At 36.9% G+C, this 17,631-nt stretch overlaps 1 protein-coding gene across 1 annotated transcript in view; it reads right to left on the reverse strand.

The window, feature by feature from the left end:
• The window catches only part of Fndc3a (fibronectin type III domain containing 3A), a 191,602-nt gene that overhangs the window by 158,831 nt on the left and 15,140 nt on the right, over positions 1-17,631 (reverse strand). The window contains exon 2 of the mRNA XM_008824357.3: positions 3,410-3,547. Coding sequence (XP_008822579.1) covers positions 3,410-3,508 — 99 coding nt within the window. The 5' untranslated portion in view covers positions 3,509-3,547. The remainder of the gene's footprint in view (positions 1-3,409; positions 3,548-17,631) is intronic.

Raw genomic sequence — 17,631 nt, forward strand, 5'->3', positions numbered from 1 at the left:
ACAGGCCATGTTGAGTGGTTTTGCTTCTGTTTTTCATGCTGGGATCAAATCCGGGCCCTACCACATGCTAAGCACATGCTCTACTACCAAGCTACATACCAGCTCCAGCTTGTAACCAACATCTTAAGAATATTCAATCCATTCAAAAATAAATTCATGCAAGTTAGAGAAGGTGAATTCAAATTAGGAAACTGTTAAGGTTCAAGAGAAACTTCTGAACTTCTGATGATGGCACTGGATATATAGCTGGGCATTCCACTTTGGTGAAGCATCTAATTCCCTAAAACTGACCTAATCTGGAGTTTCTAACAGCATCACAATCACTCCCGTGTTTTACTTCCTCTATCACAAGAGGATATAATCTCAAACCAAACATAAATCTTAGTACATAAGATCATGTACTTTGGAAGAAGCTTGGCTGTTTTTTACAAAGTTAAACATTGTTTCATAATGTGATCCAAAATTCATTCTCTTAGCACTCAAAAGCCTGCACATGAATGTTTAAAGCAACTTTATAATTGTCCAAAAAACAGAGATAGCCTTCAATAGAGGACTAGATAAATGACCTAGCCTAGAGTATACATACAATGGTGTACTGTTCAATAATAAAACAGAAATGAGCTATTAAACCTGTCTATACTATTATTGTGAAGTGATAGTAACCAATCTGAAAAGGCTACATAGGTATGGATTCAATTACATGACCTTCTGGAAAAGACAGATATACAAAAGACAGTAAGAAGATTAGTGACTGCCAAAAGTTCAGGGACAGTGAAGAGTGAATGCTGTATAACACAGGACTTTTTAGAGTGGTGAAACTTTATGATTATCATATATTACGTCAAAATTCACAGGACTACAGAACACCAAGAAGGAACCTTAACACTGTCATAGTCTCAATAATGATGTTTTGGTCACTGAAGGACTACATATATGATGGTGGTGGTGTTAGTATTATCTAATGATGTCAGATTGGTTGTAATTCGTATGTTAATATTTAACACTAATATGTTAAAGGAAATCATCAAAGAAGTAAAATATGAGAAGATTCCATATTGCAGATCAATTTTCTTAACAAGCCTAAAATTGCTCAAAAAAAAAAATTTACTGTATGCACAAGACCTATGTAAACGCAAAACAGACAAAAACCCAACAGAGAAGTGGGGAAATGGGTAAGAAGTCCCAACTTTAGCTGAGGAACTATTGGGAGCCAATCACTGTTGGGTGAGGGAGAGTTGGAGTTCTTTAAGGGAGTGATGATATATAGGCTGACCAGGCTCTGGTGGATGAACTCACTCACACCAAGGGACATCTGGGTACACAAACTTGACTTGATAGGCCTTAACATATATGACAGAATGCATGAAATCCAGTGAGGGGGTATTGGGGGAGGTACAGATAGGGAAAAGAGGTTTAAATATGATTAAGATATATGAGGGAATGGAGAAATGGCTCAGTGGTTAATAGCATTGGCTGATCTTGAAGAGGACCTGGGTTTGAATCCCAGCACCCACATGGTGGCTAGCAACCATCCATAATTCTAGTTCCAAGGAACCTGATGCCCTTCTTCTGACCTCTGTGGGCACTGCACAATACAGGTACACTTACGTACATGCAGGCAATACATTCATACACATAAATTTTTTTTTAAAAAAGATGTACTGTATGAAATGCGCACAAATGCAATAAAAAATATTAAAAAGTTTTTAGTATAACATGACACTATGAAACTGTTTCATGCAAAAAATTATTTAAAATATCATATAAAATTAACTTTGTGTGTTAATAAGTTATGTATGAAATATATACCAGAGCAAATATAGTGAATAAAAACAGAAATTAATGAGGAGATAGTTAATCTTAACAGGCAAATATAAGAAACATAATTTGATCCCAAGACACACAACAGAAATTATCCCATTTAGTGTAATATTCCCAAGTAAGTCAAGAGATAAAATGAGCTGTTCCTGTGAAATTTCCACACCATTCTTACATATAACACTTTTCTCTGTCTGTAGCTGTTTTTGAGTTTGCTGCTTTACCCAAGCACCAAATGTGATGTTATATCTCTGCAGGCAAGCTCTAACTTGGCATACCAATAAAGTTTTTGTCTGTTTGTTTGTTTGAGATAGGGTCTCACTATGTAGCCCTGACTGGCTGGCCTAGAACTTGCTATATAGATCAGGCTGGCCTCAAACTCACAGAGATCCACCTCCCTTTGCCTCCTAAGTACCAGGATTAAAAGCATGTGCCACCATGCCCAGCTCAGCAAGTTCTTGAGTTAAAGAAATGGCTGCTGTCAAGTTTGTTATCTGTCTACCTCTAATTACTATAGATTTTTGTTTAGATTTCATATGCTATACCACACAACTACTGGGCCACTCTCGGATTTTTACTTTAGTATGCATCTTTAATTATTTTTCTTTCTAGCATTCTGATCCACGTGTACTGTAACTGTCTCTACTGATTCCAATCCTTTTTGGCATATCTAGTTTCTTTAGCTTTTAATTTATAACCAGCAAACATTTACTGAGCTGTTTTAGGCTCATTTTTACCTTAGTTTAAACTACTCTAAGAAGATATAATATCTACATATTTTAGATAAGTAAACATACTAGAATCTTTAAAAACTGGGGCAAATCCAAATTTATCAAGTAAGTTTGGTATCTGTTCATCTTTAGCTCTTTCCCTACTACTTAGAATTTGAGGCCTTTTCTACTTTTCAAAACTATTGTTTTGCTTTTTTTTCCTAAACCCTACCAAAAACTATTCTCTAAACCTCAAGGTTTCACCCAATTCTTTAACTCTTATTCTAGGAGTTTCTTTTATTTCCAGATCCATTTTCTACATTTATCTGTACCACTAGTAGAGCAACCCTGATGCTCAAGATCTCAAGATATTTCTACCAAAGGAATCTTTTTTAGGAGAGAAACAAGTCTCCAGGCATTGTGGTGATGTTTCAGCCTGGGGCTGTTGTCAGCCCTTTTGCAGAATATACAGCTATAGAAACTAGGGCAATGTATGTAATTAACCGATTAATTTTATGTATTTTATATATTTAACTCATTCTTTTATATATTCAAGACAACTTGAAACCAGTAATTGGCTTCAGGTAGCAAATGCTAACAGAAATCAGAGAATCTCATGAAAGTAAATGAATATCTGACATATCTGATTATGTGGGGGCGGGAATCTAAGGTAGTAAAATGAAGCTGATACTAAAAGGCATGTGAGCACATGTAAAAATTAAAACTAAGGCCTAACATTGTTTCTTGCCAGACAGAAAAATCTAGAACCCAAGCCCATCATTACTCTTTTCAATGGCAAAGACAGTAGTCCCTTACATTAAAAAAAAAAAAAAAATTCATACTTGTAAGACAGAAGGAATTAAACATTTCAGTTTCCTTACCTGTTGTGTTCCATCTGCACTTACAATAGGAGCAGACAGAAGAGAAATGTCGCTACTTAAAATCTGAGTTGTATCCAGCAGTGGTGGGTGTTCTGCCATTATCAATAAGGCATTAATATACCAGATAACCCTCCAACTCTGCAAAACAAAAATACACAGTCATTTATGTATATATTCTTAAAATATATGAAAATGCACCCAAAATGGGCATAATGGTACATGCCTTTAATCCCAGCACTCAAGAAGCAGAGGCAGGTGGATCTTTGTGAGAACAAGGCCAACCTTGTGTACATAGTGAGTTCCAGGACAGTCAGGGTTACATAGTAAGATTCTGTCTCAAAAAATCAAAAACAAAAATACAGTCAAGAATTATCTCATTGTTTAACATTTTGTCAAAGGAAAACCAAAAATACTATTTTGACTTTATTTGGTCAACCCTCAGGAAACTGTATTTCTTAAAACCTTTAACTAACTAAAGAAGTTGTAAAGTAAGATATAAAGCTTATCCTGGAAGCAGAACTTCTATTTAAATTCACATCTGCTTCTCCATCCCTTCTATCTCAAGATAAAGTTTATGTAATTTAACTTTCACTATTTAATGTACACACTGATATAGGTAGGAAACTACAATGGCTGAATGAGGCTTTACCTCTGACATTTTTCTTTGAACAAAGTAATTACAAAAGACCCAATCTCCCTCATCATCCTGTTTGCCTTGAGGCACTACACAAAAGCAATTACGATTTTCCATTGAATCCTTACACAAAAATAAAACAGTAAAAATGCCTGCTCAGGATTAGGACAAGATCTTCAACTCTAAGTTTTAAGCTTTTATATTACTCATTTATCTGCTGTTATTAGATACCAACTTTAAAACAAGCAAGCGTAAATAGTCTAAACATGTGCCCTCATTACTTATATATATTGTAACCATCTTCTCAGTCTGGGCAGAACTGCAAGATTCCATCTCTTATAACAAAGAGAAGGAAAGACGAAAGAGCATTTAGAACTCTTTAAACTGTAGATACATTCTCACTCATACACAAAGAAAAGATGTAATGGCAGGCAGTATACTATAGTCTATGCAATGAGAACCAATAAAACATCAGCAAAGTACATTTCAAGATGAGCAAATTGAACACAATCATAGCTATAATTAATATTTATTATTTTATTACACAATTAATAATTATAATTTAATAACTATAATAATATAATAATTCTATGCTGAATTATAAAATAAACCTCTTTGGATGCTTACAGTATTCGCCATTTCAATGGTAAGAGTCAAGATACTCAGTTTTCTTAAAACTCATGTTCTTTATTTTAAATTCTTTTTTAACATTTTATTTATTATTTTCATTTCATGTGTATGAGTGTATTGCCTGTGTGTGTATAAGTGTACCCACGTCGTGCAATGCCTGCAGAGATCAGAAAAGGGTGTCAGATCCTGTGGAACTGGAGTTACTGACAGTTGTTAGCTGCCATGTGGGTCTTGGGAATCAAACCGGAGTCCTCTGCAAGAGCAGCCGGTGATCTTAACCTCTGAGCCAGCCCTTTTAAGTTCTTAAATCTTCACAGAAATGTTCACATAAGTTGATTTAATTTGAAAAAACATTTTCCACTTAGATATATTAAAAGCTGCTTTAAGACTTTAAAAAATAACATTCAACACAGGTACTTATTGAAGAGTTCATTTGAACCCACAATAAGGGTTATGAATAAATAATAATATAAATTATATCATTTAACTGTTTCATGAAAGTGCATTTCACTTAAATATAATGCTTGTTATACCCACACATATAAACAAATTAACTTTTGGCATAATTTGCATTATTAGGTTTCTTAAAGACTAGCAAAGTTTCTGAATACTTTAAATCATGTCAAATAATTTCTCTGTGGGATTTATGAAGAATTAGAAGACAGCAAAGTGTCACTGTGTTATTTTCACTCTTAAATGCCTCACAGTTTTGAATAAGACACATTGCCAAAGTAAGTTCAGGATTAAAGAGAGATTTTGCAAATAATGCATTTTTGTTCCTCCCTTTCTTCCTCACTCACTCTTTATTTTCCTTTCTCTCCCTGCTTCCCCCTTCCTTTCTTTCTCTTTGTTATACCTGGGATGAACTTTTATTTTAAGAGATAGAATCTTGCAGTGCTGCCCAGACTGAAAAGATGGTTACAACATGTATAAGTAATGAAGAGCACATTTATAGACTATTTACAAATATCTTGTAAGTTGATTTTTAAAAAAGAATGTAAAAAAAAAAACTTTAATATGGTCTTCATAAAAAAGTAAATTCAAGAGTCCAATAAACATAAACTATTTAAAAATCATTAAGTGATAGGAAAAAGTAATTTAAAGTATAATAGCATATGACTGTGTATCTATTAAGATGATCAAAAGTGTAAAAGGCTGACAAATGGTAGCAAAGCTATGGAATAACTGATATATTCATAAAATCACTTTGAAAAACCTTTCACAGTATCAAACAAAGTTTTTTTGTGGTACTGGAGACTGAAGCCATGGCCTTGCTTGTGCTAGGTAGGCACACTACCACATACATATGCAGGCTTATCTACCAAAATTGAACAAATGCACAGTCTATGCTCAGTTAATGATCCAACTAAAAAGAGTCATAGTATATGCAAAAAAGTAGTGCATGTATATTTGACCAAAAAACAAGTTAGAACAAGAAAGTTCAAAGCAGATGATTTTCTAATAGTCCTTTAAAGCCATATATAACCCAAATGCCCCCTTAGAAATCGACTAATCCATTCAATGGACCAAACAAAAATTAGTGATACAGAGATTATAAAATTTTAGAAATACAATGAAAGTGAAAAGAAAACAAACAGAAAGACACATCTCCTAGACAACTTTCTAGGAAGTTCAAAAGCATATAAAATAAAATAGATAAAATCAATTTATTATTAAAAGTCAGTATGCAGGTTGCCTTTGAGGAGGAGTTAAAGATGGGGACAGGAGGTAGTTTCTGGGATATGGATTTTCTTTGGCCTGGAAAGCTGTTACATGGCTAGTCCACTGAATTACTAACTGAGCTGTATGCTCATCATATATGTACTTCTCTGTATGTATTATAGTTCAATAAAATAATGTTTGAGCTGAGGGTGGTGGCACACCCTTTTCCAATACCTGGAAGGCAGAGACAGAGGCAGGTGGATTCTTTTGAGTTCGAGGCCAACCTGGAAAATGTGTGAAAGTTGAAATGATCACATGATCAACCAAAATCTTTCAGTAAAAGCATCTGACAAATTAAAACATTTATTTATGAAAAAAAACAGAAACAAAAACTGGGAACACAAGAATCTGTCTCAGTGTAATAAAAGAATATATACAAAAAGACTGTGGAAGATTAGACTTAACTGAAGACTGGAAGCTTTGCTTCAACATCAGGAAATGATAAGGATGCACATTTTATTATTTAGAATTTTATTTATTATTTAGAATTTTATTTCAAAGAGAATTTCACTTATACCATCTCCATTTGCTCCGTCCCCCTCTTCTTGATTTTCTAAGACCATGGTTTATTTAAATTAAATGATTTGAGATTTCTCTGATTTTTTTTTAATTATATGACTTTCTGGCTATAAACTTCCCTCTTAGAAATGTTTTCGTTAGGGGCTGGGGAGATGGCTCACTGGGTAAAGTGTTTGCCATGCAAGCAAAAGTAACTGAGTTCGTCTCTCCAGCACCCACATGAACACCAAGCATGGCAGTGCATCTGTAACCCCAGTACTGGGGGAGGGGAGGAGTGGAGACAGATGGATTAGGATCCCAGATATTCCCTGGCTAAACAATCTGGCAGAAACAGTGAGATAGGTTCAGTGAGACTATCTCAAAAATTAAGGGATAGATGTCAATCTCTGGTCTCCACCTGCACACTCATGGCAAGTGCATCTGCACACACATGTGCACACATATGCACATAATACCCCCACACCCCCCAAAGAAATGCTTTCATTGTATCCTACAGATTATTTTACCTTGTGTTTCTATTTTTACTCAATTCTAGGATTTAAAAAATCCTAGGATTTTTTTTTCAATGGCCCATTTAATAATGTGCTGTTCAAGGTCCATAAATTTGTATGTGTTCTGTAATTTCTCTTGCTGTTGATTTTTTAGTTTTATTCAACTCTAATCAGATAGAATATAAAAATTTTCTATTGTCTTATACTTGGTCAGACTTGCTTTGCATTTTAAAATGTGGTCCTTTTCAGAGAAATTCCATGGGCTTCCAAGAATGTGTATTCTGTATGAGTGCAGTATTGTGTTGCTCTGGTAAGTCCATTTGATTATATAATTTAACTGTTTGTTGATTTTTCTTTTTCTTGTCTGTATGACTGGTCTACTGGTGAGAGCAGAGGACTTACGTCACCCAATACCACAGTACTGAGATCAGTATGTGCCTTTATATCCAGTGGCATTTGTCTTATGAAACTGGATGCACCTATGTTCAGTGCCTACATATTTAGAACTGGAATATCCTCTTGATATTAATATCCCTTAAACAATATGAAATGACCTTGTTTATCTCTTCTAATTTTGGTTAAAATCTGGAACATTACTATAGGCCTACATCAGCTTGTTTTCCAATTCCTTTTACTTGGAATATCTTTACCACCCTGTATTAGTCAGGATTCTCCAAAGAAAGAACCAGTAGAATGAATATGTATGTATAGAGATTTATCAGCTAAGCTCAGAGGATAGAGTCCGAGTAGTCCAACAATGGCTGCACCACAATGGAGAGGCTGAGAATCTGTAGTCGCTCAGTCCACAAGGCTGGATGTCTCAGTAGTCCCAATCTGGCGCTGAAGGTCTGACAAATTCGAAAAGATCAGCTAGTCTTCAGTCTACGGCAGCAAGACGAACTCACCAGCAAGAGAGAAGGCAAGCAGCAAGAAGCCTGGCGTTCTCCTCTGCCTTGGTCTTTTATACCTGCCATCAGAAGGTAACACCCACATTTAGGTTGTGTCTTCCGGCTTTAGATGATCCAATCAATAAGATCTCTTTCATTTCCGTTAATCCCAGATCCAGTCAAGTTGACACCCAGGATTAGCCATCACACACCCTTTTACCCTAAGGTTGTGTTTGTCTTTGACAATGAACTGTGTTTCTGGTAGGCAATAGTGTCTAGTATTTTTGTTTTGTTTTGTTTTTTGTCTTTTTGAGACAGGGTCTCCCTGTAGCCCCAGCTGTCCTGAAACTCCCTATATAGACCAGGGTGACCTTGAACTCACAGAAATCTGCCTCCCTCTGCCTCCCAAGTGCCTAGTTTTTTAAATCCAATCAATTCGTCTTTATCTTTTAATTACAAAATTGACACCATGAACACTTAATTATGGAAAAGTTAGGCATTAACTCCTATCATGTTGATGTTTTAATAATACTTGGTACTTTCCTATTCATTTGCTTACCTACTGTTCTAGTATAGTGGCTTCATAAGTATGTTTCTATCTTCAGTGTGTATAATTCCTTCAAGCATCTTCTTAGTGCTCACTTAGTGGCCATGAGTTCTTTTATCATGGAAATGTATTCTTTCTCCTTCAATTATGAAGGATACCTTTACTGAATATAGTAAATCTCGGTTGCAATTATTGTCCTTAGAGCTGGAAATACATTGTTCCAAGCTCTCCTGGCTTGACCAAAAGCAACTTCTGGGAGGAAAGGAATGATCTGGTTTATACTTCCAGGTTACAGTCCATCACTGAGAGAATCAGGCCATGAACCCAAGCAGGAACTTGAGAGCAGGACTGCTTGCTCTTCCATGCAGCATTACCTCTACCCAGGAAACACACTCACAGCCAAGGAAATACAGCAGAAATCATGAAGGAATGCTGCTTGTTGACTCGCTGGCTCTCAGGCTCCTGCTTAACTAGCTTTCTTATATAACCCAGAACCACCAGCCTAGGGAATGGTACCACCCACAATGGGCTAGGTCCTCTGGTGTCAATTTAAAATCAAGACAACTGCCAGGTGTGATGGTTCATGCCTTTATCCCAGAACTCAGGAAGAAAGTGGCAGGTGGCTCTCTGAGTTCGAGGTCAGTCTGGTCTATACAATGAGTTCCAGGCCAGCCAGGGCAACATTGTAAGATCCTGTCTCAAAATATAAATCAAGTCAATCCCCTACAGGCATGCCCACAGGTCAATTTGATCTAAGGAATGCCTCAATTGAGGTTCTCTTCTCAGGTGATTTCTAGTTGTGTCAAGTTGACATTTAAAGCTAACTAGGACATTCAATGTTATCTTTATATGTGACTTGGTGCTTCTCTCTTGTAGTTTTCAATATTCTCTCTTTGTTCTGAATGCTTAGTGCACTAACTATAGCAGGATATGGTGAGGTTCTTTTCTAGTCTTATTCAATTGGTGTTCTAAAGGCCTGCTGTATCTGGATGCCCATCTCTTTTCCTAGATTTGAAGTTTTTATGCTATGATTTTATTGAATATATTATCTATGTCTTTTGCTTTTAGTTCTAGTCCTTCTTCTATTCCTAATATTTATAAATTTGATCCTTGAATGAGACCACAGATCTCATATGCTGTCCATACTTTATCCATTGTCTGAGTATTCTTAATTCATCTAGCTTGTCTTCAAGCCCTGATATTCTGTCTTTAACTTGATTCACAGTTGGCTTCCCACAGAACTTTTCATTTGACTTACTAAGCTTTGAATTTCCAAATTTTCTATTTTTCATTATTTCTATGTCTATCAATTCCTTTTTCATATTCTGTATTGACTTCATTCCATTCAACTGTTTTGCATTCTCTTTGAATATAGTAAGTTTATTCATATCCTCTTGGATTTCACTGAGCATTCTTATAGTCACTATTAGTTCATTACTATAGAATCAGTAATTTTCAGGAGTCATGTTGTCTTGACATTTCATATTTTTTGTGTTTCTTTTTTGGGACTCATGTATCTGAGACTAGATTGTTGGATGGACTCTTTTTTCCAATCACATATATTATTTACATAAAGTACTTATACTGCTCTATTGGGACTAGATTGTAGTAAGGTTGAGATTTTGTATCTCCCCACAAAGATGCTCAGTTTTTGACACTTGTATTCAATGTAGTAATGGAAGTTCTAGCCAGACTCATAAGTCAAGAAACAGAAATGAAAGGCATTTAAATTGAAAAGAAAGAAGTAAAATTATGCTCATAGATACTGTCATTATATAGAAACCCTGAAGATTCCACAAAAAGTGTTGGAATTAATGAACAAATTTACTAAAATACCAGGATACAGAATCAACATAGAAAGATTAGTTGTGCTGCTATACACTAACGATGGCTACTCTGAGGGAAAAAAATCAAGAATATTCAATTTGTAATAGCACTCATCCCTCTGGAACTGTAAACTCAATAAACTCTTCCTTCTGTAAGTTAACTTAGACATGGTATTTTTTCACAGCAACAGCAAAGTAACTAAAACACCAGTTGACATGAGAGAATGTCTACTGTTGCGAAGAATCTGACCATGGAAGGTCATGCTTTGGGAGGGTAGCATGTGGAAGACTGGGGGTTTGGAATAAAAAAGCAGCTGAGTGCTGTAAGCAGAGCTTAATGAGCCTGGCTCAAGATGTTCCAGAGGGAGAGGGAAACAAGGTCTTAAATAGTGATTTGGCTATTTTGGCAAAGAATCTGGCTATTGTCTGCCAGTAGCCTAAAAACTTGCTTAAGGCGGAATTAAAAAGAACAAACTAATTTCTTTGGCAGAAGAAATTGTAAGACACTCTAGCATTAAATGAATGGCATGGTTATTAAGGTGAATATTATAAGGATCTACAATGAAACAAATGGGGTAGAAAGACGTACAAAATGTAAAGTTTGGAAAGAGTACTAGGAAGCTTAATGTTGAAGCCAAGGCAGCCAAAGTATGTCCTGGAAGAGGGGCTCCCATTCTTAAGAGTTTAGAACTAGTATAAAGAAGTCTCCAGATTTGCACTTCAACAAAGGAAAGTAGCCTCAGTGTAAAACTGGGCATCTAAAACTTTCAACCTGTAAAAGAAAAGGTCTAAGGAGTCTTCTGCTCCTAGAAAAACCACAATGTACAAAAGTTGCTGATAATGTGGGTGAAGGGAGCCAAGGTCCAACCCAAGCTGGCAGTGGTACTGGCTTTAGAGGCATGAGAGATGCAAGAGTGAGGGGGTCATCAATCCTTCCTCTAAGGTTTCAGAGAGCCACTGATGCCAGGTAGTGTACACCATTGGAGTCCTTGTGTAAAGAAGACCCTGACAGACCAAGAGGCCCTGAGAGGCAACTGCATGAAGCTGTGAAGGTAAAGGCTGGGGAGATCCCAAGATGTTGGTGATAACACCATGATACATCTACCAAGGAGAGCTGTATCCTGGGAGTAGAACCAACTACTGGAGGCAGCAAAGCTGGAGGGGCAGAACCATCATAAGCCCTTTGGAACTAAAGTCCCAGATATTGGACATGAAGCTACAGGATTTTGTATTTACCCTGTTGGTTTTCAGTTTTATTTTATGATACTTCCACACTATGCCCCCATTCTTTCCTTTTGGAATGGGAATGTATACTTGTTTCCAATATATGCTGGAAGTATGCAATATGTCTTTTGATATTACAGGAAGTTAGAGTTAACAAAGTGCTTTGAGGGCTGGAGAGATGGCTCAGCAGTTAAGAGCATTGGCTGCTTTTGCAGAAGACCTGGGTTTGGTTCCTAGCACCCACAGGACAGTCAGCAACTGCTTGTAACTCCAGCTCCAACGCCCTCTTCTGACCTCCACAGGCACTGCATGACATGAGTGCACTTACATACATGCAGGCAATACACACATACACTTATAAATAATTAAAAAAAAATAGAGTGCCTTGAGTCTCAGAAGAAACTTTGGACTTTTTGAACAGTGTTGAGACTGTTAAAGACTACTGGGAGGCTTTTGAATTTGGACTAAATGCATTTGGCATTATGATATGATCATGAGTCTACTGTGGCCAGGGAATGGAATGTGATGGTTGAATGAAAAATGCCTCCAAAAGCTTCAAGTATTTGTCCCCTGGTTGGTGGCACTGTTGGTAGAGGTTTGGGAGGTATGGCCTTTCTAGAGGAAGTATGTCAGTGGGGATGGGGTTTGGGAGTTGGCAGCTGGCCCCACTTCCAACTTCTCTCTCTGCTTCCTATGCCTACTTGAAGATGTGAATGCTCAGCTCAGTTTCCTGCTTTAGCTGCCTCCTGCCATTCCTCCCCCTGCCATGATGGACTCCATCTCTCTGGAGTCATAAGCCAAATCAACTCTTCCATCTATAAGTTGCCTTGGTCATGGTATTTTATCATAACAACAGAAAACTTAATACAAGCATGAAACAGAATAATTAAAGATGGTCTGGGTCAGCAGGTAAAAGCACTAACCACACTGGTGTGGTGATCTGAATTCAATCCCTGGAACTCACATAAAAAGCTAGAAGTAGTGGCATATATCTGTAATCCCAGCACTCCTACTGCAAGATGGGAGGCAGAGACAGGAGAATTGCCTAGAAGCTCTCAGGCCAGCCAGCCTGAGTATGAGGCACCAGCAGCAGAAACAAGAGAGACTCCATCTCAACAAGGTGGAAGGAGAAAACTGACTCCCAAAGTTGTCCTGTGGAACACACACAGTAAAATGTGTACATCCTGGCACGAACACTCACGTGTGAATGCCCACATACAATAAATAAACAAACAAATACTTAAACTTAGCCAAAGAGATGAGCCTTGTACACTGAAACTACTGAAAGAAATGAAAGGTACAAATAAGTAGAAAAATATCCTATTATTTTGAAGATGTTCATTCTATTCAAAATGGTCTGAAGATTCACTGAAATCCCTACAAAAATCCCAACTCTTTTTTGTAGAAGCAAAACAATTCATCCTAAAATTCATGATACTTCAAGGGACACAAAATAACCAAAACAATTTTGAAAGAGAACAGACTTGTAGGAACTCAACACTTCCTGGTCTCAAAACATATTACAAAACCGTGTTAACAAAAACAGTATGTCATTGGCATAAAGAAAGGCAAACAGACCAATTAAATAGAGACCTCAGAAATACTCTCACATATATGATCAAACGATGTTCAAAAAGAGTGTCAAGAGCACAAGATGGGTAAAGAATAATCCAACAAATGGTGCCTTGAAAATTTGAATACCCACAGCAAAGAATGAAGTTGGACTCTAACACTATGTACAAACTTAATTCTAAAAAGGTTAAAAATTTAAATATAAGGATCAAAGCTATAAAATTTCTAGAAAAAATACAGCAGAAAACTTTCATAACATTGGACTTTTCAATGAGATCTTGGATATGCTATACATATTTAGCAAAAGTATAAAACAGACAAATGACAGTACATCAAACTTAGAAATCTTTATACACAAGACTCAATAAACAGAATGAAAAGGCAATTTTCAGAATAGATTTTAAAAAAAAAACGCTCATTAAAAAAAAAAAAACCTCTCATAAAAAAAAAAAACCTCTCATTAATAGCTAGGCTGCTATGAAAAATACCACATGCTTAAAAACACATAGCTCAGTTCTGGAGGCTAGAAAGCCTGGTAAGACGCTAGTTGTTTGGTTCTCTGTGACAATCCTTTTCCTGTTTTCCAGAAGGCTGCCTTCTCAGTGTATTCTCAAACAAGGAGAGGAAGCTCTCCTGTCTCTTCCTTTTACAAGAATATTAATTTCATCATAGGAGCTACACCTTTATGACCTCATCTTAAACCTCATTATTTCCCCAAAACCTGGCCTCCTGACATCATCACAATAGGTTTCAAAATGAGAATTTTGGGAATACACATTCAAAATTTAACTCCACTCTGCCTACCATTAACTGTCCCCCAAATTCAATTCATTTTCATACCACCCCAACAGCCCTCAAAGTCTTCCTGTTCTAGCATTGATTCTAGTCCAAAATTTCAGGTCATTATCATGTATATCAAATGTGGGTGATATACCAAGGCAATTTTCTTTAGCTCTGAACTTGGGAAATATTGTAAGTTATGTGCTTACAAAACATAATGGTGGGATAAGCATAGGATAGGTGTCCCATCCCCATGGGTGATAGGCCCTAAAAAAGTCTAAAAGTTAGCAGTACAAATATCATTAGCCCTAAAGGCTTGAACATAATCACCTTTGGTGTAATGCTCTGCTTTCCAGACCTATTGAGATCATCTACTTACAAAGCTTGACAAGGTAGCACATCCCTTCCATTTGGTGAAGCCCTAACAGTGCAGCTCTCTGCCAGGGCCTGACAATGAGGCTCTGCTGAATGGCAGTCAATCTTACCCTTTAAAACCCAAATAAGCCAGGCATGGTGGATAATATAATCCTAGCACTTGGGAAGCTGATATAAGAGAAGTATGAAGAGTTTGAGGGTAGCCTGGGTTATATAGTGAGTTTCAGGCCAGTCTTGGCTACAGAGACTCTGTCTCAAAAAATAAAAATTAGGAGCTAGAGAGGACTCAGTTAATAACAGCACTGGCTGCTCCTGCAGAAGACCTGAGTTTGGTTCCCAAAACCCACATGGCAGCTAATAACCTTCCATAACTCCATTTCAGGGGATCCAACATCCTCTTCTGGACTCCATGGGCACTGCATTCACAGTGTACTTATATACATGCAGGTAAAACATGTACACATAAAATAAAAATAAATGAATAAGTAAATAAATAAATAATTTTAATTAACTAAAAACCCAGGTGGAGGCACCCTTGAGCCTGTGGTAGAAGCAGCAGCTCTGATGACCTCCGAATCACCTTTGGGACCCTCCTTCCCTCTTCTTGAATGATAGTATGTGTTCATGGCCTTCTTTCACTTCGTCCTATTTTGCGTTTCCTCTAGTCTGAGATGGCACGTTTCTGCTGGTACAATCCTGGTTTATGTTGAGACTGCTGATCAGTCTGTGGTCCATATCCATACTATTTACTTACCAACTAACTGGTCAGTCAGCCACACCATTAGCATTCTTTTTCCAAACATGCTAAATTTTCTAATATGGACAGAAAGTATTTTCCAAACCCCTTTAAGTTCTGATTTCTTCTCAGAAATCAGAATTTAGTAATTCTTTTAGTAATTCTTTTTTCAAACAATTCCTTACTTTTTGAATTTTACTGTAACGAGAGAACCAAGCATTCTACCATTTTGCTAAGAAACCTCTCTATTTAAATACCCAATTTTATTTGTAAAAACTTATACCAAAGAGTAAAGTCATCAGTATATTTCTTTAAGAGTTCAAGGGATTATACTTCCTAGGCTTAAGTCCATATAAAAAGTTATTTAGACAACTGTTTCTCATTGATGATGTTGTTCCTAACCAGAAAGTGCTGCTCAGATGTAAGACTTCAGATCTTGGTCTTCAATACTGTAGTGCCCACCTGTAGCTAAGGGCAGACAACCAGCTATTGTTCTAAAATGATGGATAAATTTGTTTTCTCCCCCATCTAGAAGCCTTTGAAAGGGAACTGACACTGATTCTAACCACTCCAACAGCTATCAAAATACCTGATATCCAAAATCCATCACTCTAGAGTCCAGCCTTGGAAGACAAAAGAAAAATGAGAAGGAACCCAATAGAGGGATGCTTTTGGAAGCCCTTGTCAAGAAATTCCAATGGACTCTCATATGAACATTTGAAAATTGCCCTGTTCTGACTCTTTTCAAGTTCCCTATCTAGAACTTATAATGCTAATTACTCTTGCCTTTACTTCTTCACATCTCCTAGTCACAATTCAAGACTTTCTTTCCCCCCTAGAGTTAAGAGTTATGCAATTTGAGAGTCTTTTAGATAGACCCACTGAAGGGGTACTCCAATTGCCTCATCCTGCACCCTTGTTCAGTATGGAAGAAGCCAGAATGGTCTGCATGCCAATTCCCTATTGGCAGCAATTTGGGTAACCTCTTTAGAGGATGGTGTGATAAGAATAGGAGGTAAGAATTCGCTAGGCAGTTAGGGTAAAAAGACCCCAAAGAAAAGCAGCCAGTTTCTTGGCTAAAACTCACAATGTCCTTGGGCTTCTTAGCAACCTACTCTGTTCCAAAGGCCAAAAATGTTGAAAATATTTGGGAGCTTTTATCTAATCCTTAAAAAAATTTTAGGGTTACCTATTCAGGAGGGGGAATGTTATAGTCAAAAGCTCCACAAAAAAAAAAAAATTAAAGAAGAAAGAGTACATGAAGTTATCAAAAAAAAAAGTGATGGGGAGATATGGGAGGAGTTGGAGGGGAGGCAGTGGGCATGGATTTGATCAAAACACCTTATAGGCATGTATGAAATTCTCAGTAAATTATTTACTTAAAAAATTTTTTAAAAAGAAAATAAATCGTTGTAAATCTAAGCACAGAAATAAAATTGCAAGTTAATTTTTTTAAAATTATACAAACATCAAAGCATAAACAATTCAGCCGGGGCTGGAGAGATGGCTCAGCAGTTAAGAGCACTGACTGCTCTTGCAGAGGACGCGAGTTCAATTCCCAGCAACATGGCAGCTACAAATCGTCCTTCACTCCAGTTCCAGGGGAATCTGAAGCCCTCTTCTGACCTCCACGGTACTGCACAACACAGGTGCACTCACATACATGCAGGCAATACACATGAAATAAAAATAATAAATAAAATATTTAAAAAAATTCAGCCAAGTATTTTTGCCTTTTATACAAGGATCACCCTCTCTCCACTGTCTAGTAACATGTTTCTCATTTCTAACCAAGAGCTCATCTGAATGACCTTAACCAACCACATTTCTACTGAAGTTTGTTTAGGGTCATTTTTGTGTCCTCTAAAAAGATGGGGCATTCTCTCTAGCTCTCTCCTTTTCTGAATCCTCACCAGAAATATCCTTAGCAGTACTACACCGTAATCTCAATTGTCTCTAGCAGGTACCTGAACTTTTCCATTCTCTACCCAGTACCCAGTTTGAAAGCCACTCTCTTATTTCATAGCAATATTCCATTACTTGGTACCAATTACTGTCTACTACAGCAAAATATTATTGTCTCAGAGGCTCAAAAAATAGACACTACTTCTAACAGTTCTAGAGTCTGAAAAGTTCCAGATCAGAATGATCAGGTTTCTCAGGGATCTTTTTCTAAATATCAGGTAACTAATCTTACAGATTTCTCATACATTAGAGAGAAAATAACATAATTACACACATACACACACACACACACACACACACACACAGAGAGAGAG

This window comes from Nannospalax galili, unplaced genomic scaffold (genome assembly GCF_000622305.1).
Source record: "Nannospalax galili isolate Female #2095 unplaced genomic scaffold, S.galili_v1.0 scaffold388, whole genome shotgun sequence".
Classification (NCBI taxonomy): Eukaryota; Metazoa; Chordata; class Mammalia; order Rodentia; family Spalacidae; genus Nannospalax; species Nannospalax galili.